General features: G+C 31.6%; 7 protein-coding genes and 1 long non-coding RNA gene across 8 annotated transcripts; all 8 read right to left on the bottom strand.

Annotated features, from left to right (window-relative positions):
* Positions 1 to 590: 590 nt before the first annotated feature.
* Positions 591 to 2,224, bottom strand: LOC139093472 (alpha-tocopherol transfer protein-like). Its single transcript, XM_070644205.1, has 3 exons — positions 2,053 to 2,224; positions 1,723 to 1,993; positions 591 to 1,134 (listed from the first exon to the last, which is right to left on the bottom strand). Exons 1-3 carry the CDS (start codon positions 2,203 to 2,205, stop codon positions 656 to 658), a joined length of 903 nt encoding a protein of 300 aa, XP_070500306.1. The 5' UTR covers positions 2,206 to 2,224; the 3' UTR covers positions 591 to 655.
* A 276-nt stretch (positions 2,225 to 2,500) lies between these two features.
* On the bottom strand, positions 2,501 to 3,909 carry LOC139093346 (alpha-tocopherol transfer protein-like). The gene is made up of 3 exons (XM_070644043.1): positions 3,696 to 3,909; positions 3,165 to 3,633; positions 2,501 to 3,041 (listed from the first exon to the last, which is right to left on the bottom strand). The coding sequence occupies exons 1-3, from the start codon at positions 3,834 to 3,836 to the stop codon at positions 2,773 to 2,775; spliced, it is 879 nt and encodes a 292-aa protein (XP_070500144.1). The 5' UTR covers positions 3,837 to 3,909; the 3' UTR covers positions 2,501 to 2,772.
* Positions 3,835 to 5,516, bottom strand: LOC139093345 (alpha-tocopherol transfer protein-like). Its single transcript, XM_070644042.1, has 5 exons — positions 5,341 to 5,516; positions 5,018 to 5,288; positions 4,827 to 4,958; positions 4,700 to 4,765; positions 3,835 to 4,639 (listed from the first exon to the last, which is right to left on the bottom strand). The coding sequence occupies exons 1-5, from the start codon at positions 5,488 to 5,490 to the stop codon at positions 4,362 to 4,364; spliced, it is 897 nt and encodes a 298-aa protein (XP_070500143.1). The 5' UTR covers positions 5,491 to 5,516; the 3' UTR covers positions 3,835 to 4,361.
* Positions 5,517 to 6,556: 1,040 nt separating this feature from the next.
* On the bottom strand, positions 6,557 to 7,877 carry LOC139093434 (alpha-tocopherol transfer protein-like). The gene is made up of 5 exons (XM_070644163.1): positions 7,693 to 7,877; positions 7,361 to 7,631; positions 7,112 to 7,243; positions 6,983 to 7,048; positions 6,557 to 6,922 (listed from the first exon to the last, which is right to left on the bottom strand). Exons 1-5 carry the CDS (start codon positions 7,840 to 7,842, stop codon positions 6,645 to 6,647), a joined length of 897 nt encoding a protein of 298 aa, XP_070500264.1. The 5' UTR covers positions 7,843 to 7,877; the 3' UTR covers positions 6,557 to 6,644.
* A 909-nt stretch (positions 7,878 to 8,786) lies between these two features.
* LOC139093482 (uncharacterized) lies at positions 8,787 to 9,507 on the bottom strand. The gene is made up of 3 exons (XR_011544697.1): positions 9,379 to 9,507; positions 9,047 to 9,317; positions 8,787 to 8,918 (listed from the first exon to the last, which is right to left on the bottom strand). It is a non-coding gene; the product is annotated as an uncharacterized lncRNA (long non-coding RNA).
* Positions 9,508 to 9,655: 148 nt separating this feature from the next.
* LOC139093426 (alpha-tocopherol transfer protein-like) lies at positions 9,656 to 11,933 on the bottom strand. The gene is made up of 5 exons (XM_070644150.1): positions 11,749 to 11,933; positions 11,419 to 11,689; positions 10,979 to 11,110; positions 10,828 to 10,893; positions 9,656 to 10,151 (listed from the first exon to the last, which is right to left on the bottom strand). The coding sequence occupies exons 1-5, from the start codon at positions 11,914 to 11,916 to the stop codon at positions 9,874 to 9,876; spliced, it is 915 nt and encodes a 304-aa protein (XP_070500251.1). The 5' UTR covers positions 11,917 to 11,933; the 3' UTR covers positions 9,656 to 9,873.
* A 374-nt stretch (positions 11,934 to 12,307) lies between these two features.
* On the bottom strand, positions 12,308 to 14,657 carry LOC139093350 (alpha-tocopherol transfer protein-like). The gene is made up of 4 exons (XM_070644048.1): positions 14,486 to 14,657; positions 13,994 to 14,264; positions 13,034 to 13,272; positions 12,308 to 12,817 (listed from the first exon to the last, which is right to left on the bottom strand). Exons 1-4 carry the CDS (start codon positions 14,615 to 14,617, stop codon positions 12,626 to 12,628), a joined length of 834 nt encoding a protein of 277 aa, XP_070500149.1. The 5' UTR covers positions 14,618 to 14,657; the 3' UTR covers positions 12,308 to 12,625.
* Positions 14,658 to 16,026: 1,369 nt separating this feature from the next.
* Positions 16,027 to 17,967, bottom strand: LOC139093400 (alpha-tocopherol transfer protein-like). The gene is made up of 4 exons (XM_070644110.1): positions 17,772 to 17,967; positions 17,235 to 17,502; positions 16,796 to 17,034; positions 16,027 to 16,404 (listed from the first exon to the last, which is right to left on the bottom strand). Exons 1-4 carry the CDS (start codon positions 17,901 to 17,903, stop codon positions 16,207 to 16,209), a joined length of 837 nt encoding a protein of 278 aa, XP_070500211.1. The 5' UTR covers positions 17,904 to 17,967; the 3' UTR covers positions 16,027 to 16,206.
* Positions 17,968 to 20,519: the final 2,552 nt, after the last annotated feature.

Here is a 20,519-nt window from a genome sequence, read left to right as displayed (position 1 = left end):
CGGGTTGGCTTATAAAATGCATTTTAGTCTTAAACTCAATGTAATTTAATAATGATATGTGTCTCGTGGTGGTTAAATTAAAACTGTTAATGCATGTGCATTAATAATTTCATATTGATCGATTGTTATTCCTACATGTGCTGGGAAAAAGTTCTTTAAGGTCTGAGCCGGTCGGAAGTAAATAGTAAACGTTAATTTACATTCATTCATAGTTATTACCAAAGAGTATATCAGCTGTGGTCAATTAAAACCACGCAAATGTTTTGTATGAACAGCATAAATGTTTCGAAGTAGATTTTTTGTGAATTTTGAGTCAATGACCTACCTCAAATCATAGAAACATAGACATAATACAGCTGATCGTGAAGTAATTAGGATGTAATTTATTGCATCTAAATTCATTAAATTACAATAAAGAGTGGAACAAGGACTTTTTATTCAATATAAGATGCCTATTGGCCGGCTTAAAACGATCCTTGCTCTTCTATAATTTACTGCAGCGACAATATTGAATATCCAGTTGACCTCTTCTTACTGCGCCGCAGCTTACACTGCTTATAAACTGTTTTAATGTAACAATCATAAATGGATTTCAAGGTAGTTTAAAACAACAAATTGATTACTTTTATTTAACACATTTCATAACTACATGCTTTTATGAATACTTGTCACGATATTTGTAATCTTCTGAATCCACAAACTGGTCGAGTTTTAAAACTGTATTTTCATCGTCAATCTCAAAATATTCTGTAAAGTTTTCAATCAGCTTCTTAGTTTTGTAATGATATTCGATTTTTGGTGGAAGGTCGCCTCCCAAGTCACATGGCATGTGTGATTTTGGAACATCTGTTTCAAAGATCTTGTCAAGACTTGCACCTGGTGGATGTAAATGAATGATGTCGTAGAACTCTTTTCTTACAAAGGGCTTGATTATTGCGAATATCAGTTCCATAATCCAAAATGAGTTGAGGATGTGAATAGATTTAATATGTATTGGATTTGCTGACTGAAGATAATCAATTCCTTTTTTGATGGAATGAATGGATGGTCGAAATACATGACTAAAACTGGATCCATTTAGGTCATATAAGAAAATTGCTCCATCTCTGGGTCCTTCCTTTGCTATCATTGCTTCTGCAAAATTAAATAGAAATAGTTTCAATATTTGGCATGCTTGAGTACTCCTCCAACAAAATTTAAATATTTAAATTTTTGCATTTCCCATTTTGCTTTGAATATGTCATTAATGAACTTTCGAGTTTTTTAAAACCTGATTTCAAATTTGAGATGAATGCGGTCACTGTTACATAATATGTTGGTGCATAATAAATTGTTTCCGAATTCGTTTTGAGCAATAATTGTGCTTTTTAGAGAAAGTTGTGAGCCTTCAAAGGCTAAGACGTCTTTCTATGTTGTAAAATAAAGGAACTACGAGAAATATTATAGATAACTTATTGTCAATATCTATGATTTATCGCATTTTTTCAAAATTGATCATTACAGGTTTGTCTATACTTCTCATTGTCCCAAACCGGCTTGTCTATAAACTGAGACTGAGTTTCATCGAATCTATCCTTGAGCCAGAGTCACGCTAGTTTGGGACTAGATTTTGGTCGGCTCTATAATATCTAGGTACAGACACCCACTTTTTGTATGACCGAACTGTGCACTGATTATAAAACTGACCACATAACAATAAATTACATGTGACACTCAACTTACCTCCCATCATCATGAAAACCTTTACAGCATTATCAAAATTGAATTTTCTTGGACGATAATTTAAAAGGCAATGATAAAATACAAAGTGATTGTTAGGTGTACTAGGAAAGACAGCAAAGCATTGATTCTCAAATGCATCCACCACATCAGGTGCATCAAAACGTCGATTTGCGAAAAATTCCGGCGATGTTGATCGCAATTTGTAATTCATGTGTATCCATTTTGATGATCTTTCTGTGTTGCCATTACATCCATTTACAAAAATAGCGAGCTGATTTTAAGGAAAAGAATTGGTTATGAAGAAAATTAATAACAAAGGGCACCACAAACCTGTTTATCATCGATAATTTTAGGAACAAATTTAGAAATTTTTGACATCTCCCTTAGCTGATCCACCCATTCTTGCTTTATCTTTTGTCTTTCCAAAATTTCATCATAATCATAACACAACTCGTCCAAAACTTTATTGAATTTCTTCAACATTCCAGATAAATTATTGTTACCGCACCGCGCAAGAGATAAACTGTAACTGCAAAGGTTGTCAAATAAAAAGCGTCTGAGACTGAAAACTGGAATCATTTAATGCGTGATATAATAAAAAAAGCTTACAAAAATGAAAGAAGACAAACAAGTATGTAAGATACATAAAGTTTTGACTGTGTAACTGTTTTATTTCTGTATTGTTTTATATTTCGGCAAAAGAAATGTCAACAAAGCGTAAAGTCGGCTAAATGATATAACGAAAGTTGCTGACTCACTTATGCAAATCAAGACGCAGAAAATTTTGTAAAGCAATGGCAATAAGACGTCATTGATGCTCTGTGGGTCATAAAAATGAGCTAAAGGTGCTAAATATTTAACAAGTCTTTTGTTCGATCATTTGTGATTTGATCATAGCTTTGAAATGTTTTTATTTATCTTGCCTTAATGTCAAAAAGTTACAACAAAATTACCAAAAAAAAACTGGATCTTCAAGTTACAAGCTTCGTAATCTTTACACCAATTTCCATATTAAGATTTGCACGTGTTGATGTAAAAACTTGTTTAAAATCATAGATGAACAGTCTTGGATTCTTCAGCAATATGATCAAGTTCGTGACTAGCTTGCTGCTCCTCCAGTTTGAAATATTCTTTTAAATTAATCAAAATTTTCCTCTCATTTTCATGCAATTCCTTTATTGATGGAAGGTCACCGCCGTAATCTTTTGGCATATGCGACTTTGGAATATGTTTGTCGTAAAACTCATTCCAATTGATGTTGGAATTGTGAAGGTAAACGCGATGCAACAGGCCTGTTGTTGAGAATGGTTTGAGAAGTGCTGAAAAATGACAAGTATTTATTTAATTGAACCACATTCTGATCAAATGCTTCCAAATTTGTCAACTTATGGAACTCAATTAAGGTTCTATCCATCTTTAACTCTAATCAACTTCAAACTTACCATGAATATACGCCATAAATGGTGCAGTATTAAAGAAATGAACAGACTTAATGTACAGGGGTGTCGCATTTTCTAGAAAATTGACAACCTTCTTTCGAGAAGACATGCTTGCTTTAAGACTGTGCCTGAACTTTGCACCCATCATGTCAAAAACTAAAATTGTATCTGTCCGTGGACCATTACGATACAAGTAAGCTTCTGCAACCATAATAAATGTCTTAATTGATGATTCAAATGAATAATTTTTGGGATCAAAATTTTGTAATGACATGTAGAGAATGTTACAGTTACATGGAGTCACTGGAAATGTTGCAAACCACATATTGTTGAAGCAGTTGGTGATTTCTTTAGATTCTGGATCTCGATTTCTTAAGATTTCTTTAAATTCATTCTTCTGCTTATAGTATGTTTGAATTCTGTGTGCACAGTCCACAACATTGCCTTTGCTATGTATGAGATATGAAAGAATCTGAAAAATTTGAATTTTCGGTAAAAAATTGAGTTCTAGAAGCTTCTAAATTAATAACTTACCTGCCCATTTGTTATGTACTTTGGAATTATATCATGCTTAGCTACTTCATCCCTTACTGCATCAACAATTTCTTGGGAAAATCCTGAAGACTTTAAGAATTCTTTATAACTATATAAAAGAACATTGTCATCTGTAGACATGACGTCTGTTCAATTTGTAAAGTAAGACTGATTGGGAACTGATGGGAAATTCTACTTTGCGAAATATTTTCGGCTGAAAAACAAGTTTTTGTCTACAATATTCTTAAGTCCAAACTTTTTATGACACTGACCCATGACGAAGTCTCGCTTTCTCATTGGACAAGATAATAAACGTTTAGGATCATCGAACAGAATTCTTAAATATTTGATTCATTCTAGTCATTGGATGTTTTGTAAATAACAATTATTGAGGTAGGTTGTTATTTTTGATGATCTTCATATTGCGCATCCCTATATTCTTATTATTTTAAATATTGTAAATTATAAACTTCCTGTTCTGACTAATTTTCTACAAAAATGATGAATTTTGGATCTGTTTGAATTTGTTGAAAACCTTGAAGATGATTTAGATGAGCTAGCTGACTATTTTATTCAAAGTTTAATATTTTATCACAAACTAATATTTTTTAGATTTATTTTGATAATACAACAGTTGAATGAACGATCTTAATGACACGTCCGTTTTTAGTCAAAATGACGAACTTCATTTGGATGTTTCTCAATATAATCATCAAATTCAAAGTTTGCCTGCTTCTCTTCTAAAACAAAGTAATTCCTCAAGTTCATAAATTGTTTGACACTTTTTTCTTGAAGCTCATCAAGTGTTCCCAAAGTTCCACCAAACTCTTTTGGCAAATGACTTTTTGGAATCTGTGTTTGATGAAATTTATCATAGTCGGTGTCGGAATTTAAGAATATAAATTTTTCCGCCATTTCTGTTTTGACAAATTGCTTGCAAATTGCTGTGAGTAAAATTTAAGGATGTAAGGATCATTCTTAAAATGATTTATTAAAGAACTTACAGATAATCAAGTCAAAAGCTTTCATTGTGTTGAAAATTATTCCTTTTTGTACGTGGACTGGAATTGCTAAAAAAAATAGATGCAAATACAATCAAATGCTTCATTTGTATATTCTTATCATTCATACCTTCCTCAACAAATTTCGCTACATTTCTCATTGATGCCACACTAGGTTTGAACAAAAACCTTATACCAGATGCTTTCAAATCGAATAAGACTATTGCTTCTGTAAATGGTCCATAGTAGTAATTGTAGGCTTCTAAAAAGTTCAAAACATTATGACTAATGCTTATCAATATGAAACTCAATCAAACTGACCAAACAACATCATGTACACTTTGGTGGCAATATCATAATCGTAAGTGCTTGGATTAGAATTTTTGACACTATGAAAAATCAGCATTTTATTGTCGGAAGTAATAGGAAGAAAAATATAGTATTGATTTTTCAAAGCACTTTGAATTTCTTCTGACCAAATGTCACGATTCTGAAATAATTCTGGAACTGATGCTTTGCAATTGTAGTAATTTTCTATTAAAACAACCACTTGATTGATATCATGCTTATATGTTGTTAAGAATCGGAGGAGCTGGAAAACGTTTAGTTATACATTTTGAATAATTCATCTTTAATATCCTTACTTGCTTATCAGTAAGTGATTTTGGCACAATTTTCGAATTTTTAATTTTTTCTCTTAATAAATCGACACTTTCTTGTTTCACATGTTCCCTTGCAAGGGACTTCTTATAACTGTATCCTGAATCTAGGATTTTCTTGAAATCACTAAACATTTTTAAGAACAGACTACAATCTTTTCGCAAAGAGAATCCAATATAAACTGAAAATACAATTTCGTAATCATTATTGAAAAGCTGGTCCTCTTGATAAACATGATGTATCAATTTGAATTCTTGTTTTTAATGCAAATATTTTTTTGTTGCTTCCTCATCTTGGGACATTAATGCAAGAGAATCGAGGATTTCTTGAAATGTTAAAGGTGATTTTGAAAGTTAAAATGCAAAATCGAAAATTTGTGCTGGGATCGTTCACTTGTTGTGTGACGTCGAGGTAGCAATCTTGTACTCTGTATGTATCATCTCACAACATATGGCAATGTTTTAACTTAGATATGAACGTAATAAGTGAATGACCCAAATCAATTCACAATGTCATAACAAACTAGTTTGATAATTTAATCAATCAACGATAGTCTTGAATCGTTTATTGTGTCTGGTCGGTACGATGAACTTCATTCAGATTTTCCTTGAGTTAGTCGTCATTTCATGGAGAGTTAGATGCTTTGTTCTTGAAATTTCTCATAATCTATATCCACAGCATTAATTTTCATCATATTGGTAAGATCGGAACTAAACATACCAATAGTCAAATCAAAAGCCATAAGATTGCATATTCATTTGAATGCTATATAACTCTTAAATGGTTGTCCTACCTTCCTCAACAAACTTAGCATTATGCTTCAATGACGACTCTTCATGCTGCAAACCAGATTTTTCCATATAAGAAAAGATTTGCTTCGGAACTGATTAGTATGTTGTTAGGAAATTGAGAAGCTATAAGTCATTGTCAAAATTTATTCTTTATTTTAATTTTACCTGCATAGAAGCACTATAAACCTGTTTTCCAGACAGCAATTTTAGTAAAATTTATCTCATTTGAGAAACTTTTTAAAACTAAAGCAAAATTCAAGGACACTTTTGATATCCGCGTAAATTTTGGCCAAACCAGAATTCCCGTATAAATGAAAGAAGATCTAAATTTGAATTGGACAAAAGATATAAGGAAATACAAAACGACTTAATTTTATGTAAATTGAATTAAATTTTATATTCTTGTTTTTATTAAATTATTGTGCCTTTATCCACAATCTTGTTAAGTAACTTTCACTTTTTTATTAATACATGCTTAAAATTAGCTTAATTTTTATCTAATCATAACATTTAACATCCTTTGGATGCTTTAGAATGTAATCTTCAAATTCTAACTCTCTCTGCTTCTCCTCTAAAATGAAGTAATCTCTCAAGTCCATCAAAATCTTTGTAGTTTTCTCTTGAAGTTCATCGAGTGTTCCTAAAGTTCCGCCATATTCCTTTGGTAAGTGACTTTTTGGAATGTCACTTTCATGAAACTTTTCAAAATTTACATTCGAGTGGAAAAGATGAATCCTCTCAAATATTTTGGGCTTCATGAATGGTTTGATCATTGCTGGAAGAGATATAAGAAATTATCAGTTCTTGTCAAACACTATAAAACAAACAGTCTTACCAGCAATCAAGTCAAACAATGGGAGGGTATTAAAAACATTTATTTTCCTAATTTTGATTGGATTTGCTATAAGGAAATAGTTTTATTAGCTATATTTGGTCACTGAAATTTATGAAGCTTTATTCTCACCTCCGTTTAGAAATTTAAATCCTCTTCTCACAGATGAAAGGCTTGGCTTTAAAAGATATCGAAAACTTATGTTTCCCATGTCAAATATGAAAACTGCTTCAGATAAAGGTCCATAGATACATGCATGAGCCTCTGTAAATAATTACGGGATTTTAGACATAATGTTAAATGATCGCAGTCTGTGCCACTTGGGGTTTTCTCAAAAAATCAAGCTCAAAAAATGATTAATCTTCGTTTAATGAAACTCACCAAATAACATGCAGAAAACCTTTATCGCACTGTTAAAGTCATAAGAGTTCGGATCAGTATTTTTAATGCTGTGGTAAAATAACATTTGGTTCTTTGATGTAACAGGAAGAATAATGTAATACTGATTTTCCAAACAGTTCTGTATTTCTTTTGAAAAAACGTCACGATTCTTAAAAAATTCAGGCACTAAGGTTCTATTTTTATAAAAATTCTCCATTAAAGTTGCAACTCTATCAATATCACATCTATTTCTATTGAGGAAAAACAATAACTGCAAAATTGACAACAAATTAGACACTTTTGAATTATAGATCAACAACACCTGGTTCTACCTGCTTATCTGTTAATGATTTAGGCACATGCTTAGAATTATTAATCTTTTCTCTTAACAAGTTCACACTTTCTTGATTAATATCAAGTCTCTTAAGAGATTTTTTATAGCTATGACATCTGTCAAGTGTATTCTTAAAATCTTCAAACATTTTTGCAGTGTTCCTTAACGACCGTCTTAACGAAAGTGTTGAGTACGACTGAAATTTTTATTATTTATTCCAAAAAAACAAAAGCGTTTAAAAATGAAGAGAAAAAGAAGCTGTCATTAAGGTTTTACTCAATTTAACATATTTTTTGCGTATCTTCTCTTCATTTGAATAAGATCGCAAGGTTTTGTGTTAAAGCTTCATTGGTATAACTGTCAATTCTTAAAATAAATTCGCATATATGCGTAGACCTTAAACATTTTGATACATAAGAATGATCAAATAGAATATTCACGGACAAATGAGCCCTGTAGAGTTATTTAACTTGGTTTCACTATCTCTTCGAGAAAGTTGCTATATGCTGAAATATTCTTATGAAAAGAGCAATAAATCATTCAAATTTTAGATTCATAATTTCATTTTGAACTTAATATAGCTTTATTCTTGTAAATTTACGTTGTATAAAAAAAATAAATTTAACTTAGTTCTAGTCATGACACTTAACATCCTCTGGATGCTTCCGAATGTAATCTTCAAATTCTAGCTCTCTCTGTTTCTCCTCTAAAATGAAATAATCTCTTAAATCCATCAACTTTTTTGTAGTTTCAGCTTGAAGCTCATCGAGTGTTCCCAAATCTCCGCCGTATTCCTTTGGTAAGTGACTTTTTGGAATCTCATTCTCGTAAAACTTTTCGAAATTTATGTTTGAGTGATGAAGTTGAATTCTCTCGAAGATTTTTGGCTTTATGAACGGTTTGATGAGAGCTGGAAAATATCGAATGCAATTACTGAGCACTAACAAAAGTGAGTCAAAATTACCAGCAATGATGTCGAATAGTGACATTGTGTTTAGAACGTGGATCTTCTTAATCCTTATTGGATTCGCTATAATAAGAAAAAAAATTATAAATTCATTGTTGATGAATATTTCTTTAACTGTATTGTACCTCCATTTAGGAATTTAAATCCTCTCCTAACTGATGAGATGCTTGGCTTGATCAATACTCTGAAGCTAACTCCGTTCAAGTCATAAAGAAAAACTGCTTCGGATAATGGTCCATGGAGATAGAAATGGGCCTCTAATAAAAACTTAAATAAGTTAAGGACGAACTTCAAAATATTTAAGTTTGGATGTTAATCATCCTGAACATATAAACACAAAGGTTGATCTTCTTCAAACCACAATGATAATATCCATTTAACTCACCGAACATCATACAAAAAACCTTCGTCGCGCTATCGAATTCATATGTGCTTGGATCTGGATTTTTTAAGCTGTGATAAAACAACATTTGGTTTTTTGGTGTAACAGGTAGCATGATGTAATACTGGTTTTCTAAGGATTTTTGAATTTCTTTAGAAAAAACATCTCGATTTTGAAAAAATTCTGGAATCAAGGTTCTGTTCTTGTAATAATTTTCCATTAATTTTGCCACTCTATCAATGTCACATTTGCTTCTATTCATGAAAAATAATAACTGCCAATTTGGCATTGAGTTAGGCATAAGGAAATGATATTTGAAAAATCAATCGCAATACCTGTTTATCAGTAAGCGACTTTGGCACATATTCTGAATTTTTTACTTTTTCCCTTAATAAATCCAAATTTCCTTGCTTAATTCCTTCCCTTTCTAGGGATTCTTTGTAGCTATGACCTTTATCGAGAATATTTTTGAAATCTTTGAACATTTTTTAGCTAATTTTTCTTAACAACCGTCCTAAAGAAAGGGCTGACTACGACTGAATGTTAATTTTTAGGGCACGAGTAAAAACAAGTTGACCAAAACATCAAAATCTTCTTTGAATCATCTTGATCATGTAGCTTTATATCGCTACGCCTCATTTTTTATTACATCGAATATCATTTTATTCAGGTGTGAGTTGTTGACTTTGAAAAATGTTTGGCAATCAACCGCAACATTTTCAAAGTCAGTATCAAAGGTTTGGTACTATTGATAAGTCATCGAGGAAGTTATCAATAGAAATTAATTAAAGTTTGTCATGTAATTTTTTTATTAATTCTTTTACATATTTTTAATCAACATTCTGAATTTCATATAGATGCTCGTCAACAAATTGATCAAATTCGAAGTTTGATTGCTGTTCTTCATAGATAAAGTAATCTTTGAGGTTCATTAGTCGTTCCGTACTTTGTTGTTGTAATTCATCTAGTGTTCCTAATGTTCCACCATATTCCTTTGGTAGATGAGTTTTTGGGACATATTGCTCGTGAAATTTATCATAATCCAGGTCTGCATGATGAAGATGAAGCTTGTCTAGTAACTCCGAATTGAGAAGTGGCTTCACAATTGCTGTAATAATTAAATGTATAGTTGTAAAATTTGATTGAATTTATTCAGTTTTGCGTATTATTAAGCTGCATCTGGTTATCGCATTGATGATTAGAATATAAGAAATACGATATTTAGCAAATGTATCAACTGAAAAAATATAAACTTCCAAAGACAGGTTTTGAGTCATACTAATAAAACCCACAAAACAAGTTTCAAAATGCTTATTGCTAGACAAAACCGCACGTGAATAAGTTTATGATCTTTGTTGTTAGAATAAATTCAAGATTTTCATGGATTTTATGGTTTTCCAAAATTTGATTTTGATTAATTTCCTGAATTAATAATTAAAGATTAGATATTGGGAACGCTTGGAAATAACGTATCGCTTGTTCTTAAAAGGGGGTTTACAATTTTTTATAGAGTACAAAGCATTACCATGGAAGCGGGATGTTTTGATTCTCGGGTTTTTCATGACTAGATTTCAATGTCATATTCGGGGGTATAGGAGAGGGAGGTTGGACTTCAAACTAGGAATTGCTAGGGATTTTCGTGAAAATAACCCTAGCCATCCCACCTCCTTTTAGCTACGCTCCTAGTACATTTGATTTCAATTTAGGTATCATGTCTTCACAGCCATCCAAAAAAATACTTGAATATCTGAACATCGGTTTAGCAACGTCATAGAAAATCTTACCAATTATCCAATCAATGAATGAAACCGTGTTGAATACATGAACAGCTTTGATGTTATATGGCATTCCTAAAAATAATAACAATGTTATATTTTTTTTAAATTATTAAAAAGTCATTTTACTGCTTGATGCAATAAGTGAGCAACTCCTTACCTCCTTCAAGAAATTTGATTCCCTTTCTCATTGATGATACACTTGGTTTAAAGATATATCGCAAACTTAGACCTTTTAAATCGAACAAATATATCACTTCTGGTCGCGGTCCATGATAGTAATTATATGCTTCTAAAATTGGATAAATTTTCATTGATTAAAGTTAAGAAAGCTAACACAAGGGAAGCCGCCTCTGTTAGGTGTCCATTTGGCTGACAAAAATAGGCGGCTTCGATTTGATATTAATAAAATAGGCTTATCGAAGTCTTCTTTTCTTGTGGTGCTCGGGCAGCAATTGTTCAGAAAGTTTTCACAATTTATTTTACTTGAAAAAATGTTAAGCACCAAATACGCGGCAAAAATTTAATTACAAATTTCAAAACAAACTTTCTTTCGTCTCTCAGAGAGCATATTCTCTCTCACTGATTCATAAAGCTTACCATTCATCATAATAAAAGTCTTTGCCGCTGAGTCAAAATTGTAAACATTTGGGTCAGTATTTTTAAGACTATGATAAATAAGTATATGATTGTCGGGTGTTACAGGAAGTGCGATGTAGTATTGATTTTCTAAGCAATTTTGAATCTCTTTTGAGTCAACAATTCGATCTTTAAAAAATTCCGGTGCTGATTTTTTGAGTTTATAGCAAGTTTCCACCAGTGCCGCACTTTTGTCAACGTCATTTTTGTACGTGTTAAGGAAAAATATCAGCTAAAATAAATTAGATCTTTTGTGAATGTCCGCAAATTTTTTAGTCTTGTTCTACTAACCTGTTTATCAGCCAGAGATTGAGGCACAACTTTTGAATTTTTAAGCTTTTCTCTCAGCAAATTGATATTTTCTTGTGTCAAATTTTCTCGATCAAGTGCTTCCTTATAATTATATGCAGACTTTAGAATTTCTCTAAACCTGGCAAACATATCAAATAGAAGTGACATTTAATGTCTTAATGGAAGCAAATACGTATGAAGACTGAAAACATCTTCAAGAGAAATCATGTATTTAATAAAAATAAAAAAGTAAACACGTGATAGTCGGAACCTCTCTCTTTCTTTTTGTGCTCGTTTTGGACACTGAAGTGTTCCTCTTCATTAATACTACACACATGTTAACACAGACACAAACAGTTAGTTGAGAGAAATTTTTTTGAGTATTCCAGTGAAAGAAAGTTGTGGCAGGGCATGATTTAGTCTTGAAAAACTGAAATCGATTATCGCATGACGGTAAACTTAACATTTGGTTGCCCTATTCAATGTTTTATTAAGATGCTGGAAGTTGTATAAGTGGCCGTTGTTTGAATATTAATGCAAATATTAATAAAAGAACTGCTTAAGTCTTTATGATGCGTTAATGTGCTTTTTATTTCTGGAAATGTCTTTAAAATTACATTTAATTCATTAACTTAGTGCTCTAAAAAATCTGACACACCAAAAAATCCTCAAATTTTCAAATTTATCGTCTAGCCAGTAAGAAAATCCAACAAGTGTTTCTCAAAAATAAATATAATGTGTTAAGTAATTTACTATAATAATATTAATTATATCTTTGTGCTACAAAGTTTATTGACCAATTTAAACATAGCATTGTGTATCTTAGAAATAAGTACTCGAATTTGCTCAAAAACTAACGGTTACATCACTCAAAATTTCACTCAAACAGTTGCTTTGATTCAGCCGCAAAAAACTCTTTCATTTCCAACAGTTCATTATTGTGTTCTTTGTGCAAATTTTCAATAGTATCACAAATACCACCATAGTCGCTATCACATGGTAGACATGATTTGGAGATGCTTTCTGCATGTAACTTTTCGAGGTCCACGTCTGATGAATGTAGGTGAAACTACAGAAAGGAAGTTAAATATATTATTTTTTGGAAAATATTACTAAGTGTCAAGGTAAGAAATGATGGCATTGAAATACGTATTTCGATAATATGAGTACAAAAATATCAATTAACACATTCATCGTTTCGTCCGAACAGCACACGTCGATCAATCGATCCAAAATTCAAGTGACCAACGTAACTGAAATTAACCGATTAATGCTAATCAAGTACCTTTTTAACAACTTCTGCCTTTAGAAATGGAGAAATGAGCTTCATGACCAAGTTAAATGAGGGAAATGTATTGAAAATGTGAATATCGCCAATATCAACTGTCATTGCTTCTTGCATGTATGCGAAAAATGCTTTCATTGACTTTAGGTTGTTCCTTGTTAGATGTCCAAGCCGGAAGTTTTTCATATCGTATATCAACACTAAGCTTCTTGATGGACCATGGATACTCATTGCATTTTCTAGAAATAAAATAGAATTATGAAGTTAGTGCTCAGGATGGATTAATTCATTAGTCAATTAATCTTTCAACCTTTAAAATGAACTGAATCTGTCTTTTAAGTGCATGTCATTTAGATAAGGACAAAATAATACAGAAAGTGGTATGTAATTCATGAGATTACTAGCATATCCATAGAACCATTTAATATTCAAGGTTCCAAACTATGAAATGGAATCTATAACACGAGACAAGATCTGACATAAGATTATTATTATGCGAATTTAAATGTATTCATCCAATTATCATTTCGGCTATCGAACTTTACGAACTCCATTCATATTATTGCTTGTTGTTTTCCTGATAGCCAGTTGAAAAACTTGTTTCGGATTAGTTAACACAAACAGGAACTGTTCTTAAAATGCATTCTTATGTCTTCAAAAAAGATTTTATATACAAAATCTTTAAAAAATAAAAAGTAATCTTTCGAGCCTTAAGATAACAACAAATAACAAATGTTGCATATAGTTGTCCAATATTCATTTGTGAAAGAACATCATGAGTAAGCAAATTTCTTGTCGGTTCAGTTTACGTCATAAGACATTTAATAAAAATAAATTTGCGGAAATCTTGAGTGTCATCAAAATTTCTTATTTTGGGAATTCAAGAACTTTTAGACAAGAAATATGAAACTGCTGCTAGAGACTAGATTGAAATAGTTAAAGCTATAGAATATCACTCACCTATCATCATAAGAAAACAAGCCGTTGCATTATTATAATGATAATTCTTTGGTATTGAATTGGCGAGTCCATGATAACACACAACATCATCCTGTTCTGTTTGCGGAAGTCTAGCAAAATATTGATTCTCTACTGATTGTTGTATCTCTGGTGATGTTACGTCTCTATTTTTAAATAGCTGTGGAGCTTTTCGTTTTATCTCATAATGTCGATGCATGAATTTGATTGATCTCTCGATATCACCATTACATTTACTTAAAAACAGGAGCAACTTGAGGGTAGGAAAATGTTTGAATAACTTTCGATTGATTTGGGATTGTTCGGATGTTCTGTAAATCTGTCAAGAGTCGTTTACTTAAGATTTCTCTCAAATTTTGAAATTTTTGACTCACTTCCTCCTAATTCATCCTCAAAATATCGGATATCATAAATAAACGATCCAAAGCGTTACTGAACATCCAAACGAACCTTTAATACTTTTCAAATATTTACTTGTTTATCCGTCAACGACTTTGGAAGTAATTCACAATTATTTGCAGTGTCGCGCAATAAATCAACGCTCGATTGACTTAAGTTTACTCGTTTAAGAGCCGCATGATAATCGAATTTTAAATCAGTATCCATAGTACTACTTTTCACTTCAAAATCTCAAACAATACTAAAGACTTATTTTTTGCCGTTTTAGACTTTTCAGATTTCTTCTGTGTCTTGCTCAAATATTTTCTACAAACGCAGTCGGAACTCTTTTTTTTGCTTAAGTGTTGAAATCAAGAGAAATATACTCATCTCTCGATTATGCTTAAATTGAAATAAAATTACGTCTTTCGTTGGTTTTGTGGTGTCTTGCTAAATAACAATAAAGGCGTAATGTATGAAGTTGATAGTTCATTGTGTTGCTGATCGTTTTGACATCTTAATAATTTGCTTTTATTTGTTCATATACAATGAAATCGGATGAATTGGATGAAATTTAGCAGAAGGGAACCAAGAATGGAACTGAGTTTTCATTAAGAAGTCTTAACCAAACTGATTCTAGTGCTGTAGCAAGGACTTTTGGCTCAAGTTGTCTATAAATGTCTAAGCCAGTGGTGGGCAATTTGTGTGCCACCAAAATTGTTTGAGAATGCCATGAACCGTATGCCGTTTTAATTGAGGCTTGCAACCAAAATGTGCATTTAAAAATTAAAGGTTGTCCTCGACTGGTCTAAGCTAATATCAGTCACCTTTTCAGACAATCTGCAAGGAACAAGCTTTACTTAAGCAATTTTTCTATAGGTACACACAGGTATACGCTTGTAAAATATTAGCTTTAAAGATCTTGAGAAGTACTAACGAGATAAATAATGACTTTATAAATATGCTTTGGTAATATACATTTCACGGGCATTAAATTTGGAATTTTGAAATCTAAAATGACATAATAGTAATAAATAGAGTTTTAACAGCTGAAATAAATAGCAATGACAGCTTTGTGTAAACTAACTAACTACATCCAAATTAGATTCGCTACATCAAGAACCACATTAGAAATTGAATGAAAAATTCCTAGTTTGTCTTTAATAATTCCTAATAAATGAATGGCTACATTTATATCGATTCGTTTGTTCACTTAAATTCCTTAAATATTTAATACAACTCATGATTTTGACGTTTGTACTACGAATATATTCACTTTCATGTGTACAATCTATCCATATATTGTGTTAGGTTAAACCACGGTGCGTATACTTTAAGCGGTAAACACGAGAAAAGAAATAAAAATTGTTCAATGTGCGTGAAGGTAATTTTAGGTAAAATTATGTTAAGGGTCATGCAATAATGGAATTTATATGCACACACAAATAAATAAATATGAACATAAAATAAAAAGGTGGTAGGGTGGGGTTCATTTTTTTTCATTGATAATTAAAATTGAAAGCTTTATTGTATGCTAAAATACACAAACATATTTCGATGAATTTATTATATTTTTGCTTACATTTATAGCCTTCGTAAATAAAGCATTTTAAGATGAAGTAAAAACATTTGTAAGGTTTTGAAAGCTTTGAATAAATGAGAGAGCTTTTATTCATTTCCATGTTAAAATATAATATACGATAATTGATAGTTATTGGTATCTAACTGAAAACACCTTTTTTGCAGCATAGAAAAAGAAACCATTCAACAAGTATCAGAACATCAAGACGATGAGTATTAAGCATTATTATTTTCATCTATATGGATTTGTTTTCGTTTGCTTCTTTCTCATCTGCAATAAAATATTCTCTTAGACGTGCCAACATCGCACAATGATTTTTATGTAATTCGATTATGGAATCTAATTGTCCTTCGAAGTCAGATGGAAGACAAGAACTTGGAATGTGTTCTTTATGGAATTTTTGATAGTCTATTCCGCATGGATGGAGATGCATCTACAATGAAAGTGTTTGAATAGGTTAGTATGTTTGTAAAAAGTTGGTTGTTTTGAGAGGAACTGTGTCAGTTCTTGTATATAGATCTACAGCTTTTGAAACTATTTGTGCAATTTTTTTGGTACTTCTTAGTCTTCGGTCTAGTCCTGGTCATCTACAAGGATCTAGTTCTGATATCAATATCGTACCCACAAGGAGCCAAGCCGTGTACAGAACAGATCGAAATATACTTCTACAAATATTTCACCTTGATATTTCAGACATCAATTTTATATTTAGACTTTAACCTACGAAAACTGCCAAGCAAACTGGAAAATCCCAAACTTTATATAAAGCACCACAAATGAATTGACTAACAACAACTGACTCAACACAAACTTATCATCCTCACCTTTTGAATAATTTCACTTCTCATGAATGGTTTAATCATCGCAAGAACTAGATTAAAAACTGGTCCACAATTCATTATGTGCATCGACTCCAATCTCGCTGGCAGAGCATCTTGTAAATAATGAAAGAATGTCCTCAATCCATCTATCGTTGGCCTCAACAAATGTCGATAGCCGACATTTTTCATATCAAATACAATTATCAGACCATTTGATGGGCCTTGTGTACATAAAAGTGAATCTATGATATGACAAAATAAAGGAAATAAAAAGAGAGAAAAATAATCGATTTTTGTATTGTTTTGTGGTTCATTCAAAGTTCAAATAATCGATATATGAACTGTGTCTGAGTCGAAACTATACACAAATTCAAATTTATAATGTCTAAAAATTTTATGGAAATAAGAAGAGAGAGGAAAAAAATGTCATTAAAGCCAGAACCTAGAGTCATGAAAAATGTTTTGCAAGCCTCATCAAATATGTAATTTGACGCTTTGTTGTTTGATAAACAATGATAGATAACAGAATATCCTGATGGTGTATTGGGCATATGAAAATAATATTGATTCTCCAAACATTGCTGAACTTCATTCGACAATGGATCTCGATTTGAGAATACTGCCGGGCATGCTTGACGAACTTCGTAGTAGGTTGAGATAACTTTTGCAGCATCATCGACTCCATTGCAGGCGTGAAGAAAGCATAGTAGCTGGGATGATATGGAAAATAAATTAGAAATTAATTAGGGGGTGTGGGGTGTGGGTTTTGGGGGGAATTTAAAATGTAAATTTTTGATTTTCATGTGGTCGGAGTTTTTATTGTTTAAAATGTGTTGATTTTGTGGAGGTTTTGTCATTTGAAAATGATGGATTGATTGTTTAAACTGTTGGTTTGCTGATAATAATGCTTGGGGTTGTTAATGTATTTTGGTTTAGGAACCAAGGAGAGCACTCCAGGTGAATCTATTAAAACTCTTACTTTTTTATTGCTCAACTTCGTTGGCACATGCGAATGCTTCCGTATTTTCTCTCTTAATTCAAAAATATCACTTTCATTTGAATTTTGTCGCTTTAAAGCTTCCTGATAATCAAATTTCATATCACAACTCATCTTTATCACTTCTAATTTAAACTTATCACAACAATATGTTACGCTTACGGTGTCTAAAGCTGAACTGCGGTTAGCGAATAGAACAGTTAAAGTCACATGGTGAAGAAATGGATGTTACGAGATCAAACAAACATGAAAATCCACTTTCTGTTTCAAATCTATTGCATTTTATTGCATGGTTTAGTCTCTTTTGCATCAACGTTGCAATTTTCTGTGTAATGCTTATATACTTTCATCTCTCTCTATTTTTTCTCATCTCTGTAATGTACTTAAGCATGATAGCTATTATATAATTTTATAGTGTATACATGTGCAACATGAAACATATGATTTTCATCTCCTCTTCATCTACAGTTTTTTTTGCCAATCTCTTTTATTATTCATAACCATGAACTGCAATTTTTATTCATAAAAAATATAGAATTTTTTTTTAAAAAATGTTAATTTAACGTTATATAGCAGTGCATGCATTTACACACTTGACTTACCTTAGGTGATGGCTTTAAAGTCCTTGAAATACATTTTGACATCTTTAATGTACACACGAATGTGCATTTTAATGTGATATTAATTCCATTAATATTGGAATCTAGTAATTGGTATCGTATTAATCATGCTGTACTGGTGACATTAAAATTATTGATGTTTGTATTGTTGGAGATTTTTGCTACCATGCGAAGATTTAAAAGGTTTTGTTAAGGTAAATATAAACAAGTTACTGCTTACTGTATAAGACTGTCTTTACACAAATTTATGAATGAATTCCACAACAGCAAGTCTTTAATTTAGCATTCAGCAAGATTGTTTGAAGTCAGTCACTTTATTACCACCCTCACCCTAAGTTTCCATTCAGTATCCAGCTGATAACAACCTAGCAATACAATTCATACACAAAACTCCACTCTAACTTTCCAGATTCGTGCTGAAAATATTAAGAAATGTAAAATTTTCCATGTAGCACAAAAATTTACATAATATTCCACTTAAGACTTGACATACTCTACGCAAAATGCATTCCAGAGTTCACTTTTTTCATGACTAGCCAGTTTAAATGCGCAATTAAATATTTCTAAGACATTATAATTAAAATGTGTGGTAATTTATGTGTTATTGCCATCCAGATAAGAAATAATTGTAATGTCATACGGCAATAAGGAAGCAATAAAGAATTAGAATTAACATAAAGAGAAATTGATTGTAGATTAACTGAATCCTTATCGTAAATGCATAAAAATATTCATTAGGATGTAATTTGAATATAATGATTGACATCTGATTTTATGATCGGAAATGATTATTAAAAGATATTTATAGACGTACTTAAACATTCATAGATGCATGTTTGTTGAATAATCCTTTTCGTCTGTCGGTATGTATACTGAATACACGCGTGTACGAATATTATTGACCTTCACATTGTTTCCTTTTAAGAGATGAAAATATCAGCAATAATATTGAGTATTTCTCAATTTTTTTAATTTGCACGAATTCATGAGTGTACATGCATTGACTGTACTTTGTCATTTTGTCCTTTACTTGACCTGAGAAACTTTCACTTTGCAATTACAAGATAATCAGCAGTTACACCGCCCATTCGGTCAATAAAGGTCTGCTTATCTCAATATGTGACACGTCAGAAAGTAATTGTATGAAGTAAGTATACTTTAATCTCTTTTTGAAATTATATCAGCAATTAAGTAGTCATTAAATTAATTATATGCTAATTTTTAAATGTTTTTTGTTAAGGATCATGTGGTTATGAATTGAGTCGGGGACAAGAGGGGGATAGGACTTATACTTTAGCAAAACAAGTCAGGTTCAGTGTCAATCAAGCATATTTAAAACAAAAATATAAACATCGGCTCTTAATGTCAATGATTCATCAATAAATGTGTCTCACATCAGCTGTCCGTCAAGTTTGTTATTAAAACCTTAATAATTAATATATTTAAAAACAATCAATTTGCATAGTCAATGACTTTCTCAATATCAATAATAATAAATATTTATAAATCCATTTCGTTCCCTCAACTTGCCACTGCCTTGACCCAAATAAGCACGCAAATTTCGTACAACATAAATTATCAAAAAATGACATTGAAAGTCCCGTTGCACATTAAATAAGTCAATAGGTCAGTGTACTCTAGTAAGCTTATCGCTATTCTATGGAATGGAATTGCGCTTTCATCTGTGTACTCACATTACCTAACACAACTTTTTATATTTTAAGACACCTGAATTAATGTCTCTTCTTTCTACTATAGAAATTGAATAACCATTTTTTTGGTTCATATCTTTACCATTTTTTTGGTATTGCAATATAACATCATACGACTTAAAAGAGCAGAGAGACAATATGAGAGATTAATTGAGAGACACAGCTGTTTGAAAGGTAACATAAAGAAGTGAAGAAAATAATTATAAATAATGAGTTTGTGTTGCATTAGCGTCTTGCTTAGAGAACCGAGCAGCATAGGGTAATGTCTTTGTCTAGGCTTTTAAGCTTCTTGTTACTCTCTAGTAGGGTTCGTCCAAAATTGCAGATCTGCATACAAAAAACACAGGCCTGCAGCCTTGGACGAACTTATAGGTACAGCATAATTCTGCAGGGATGCC

Source organism: Chironomus tepperi, unplaced genomic scaffold, assembly GCF_022539635.2.
Source record: "Chironomus tepperi strain 1889 unplaced genomic scaffold, CSIRO-AGI_Ctep_v1 contig_335, whole genome shotgun sequence".
NCBI lineage: Eukaryota > Metazoa > Arthropoda > Insecta > Diptera > Chironomidae > Chironomus > Chironomus tepperi.
Note: the sequence above shows the minus strand (reverse complement) of the source record. Positions and strands in the feature narration are given on the sequence as shown.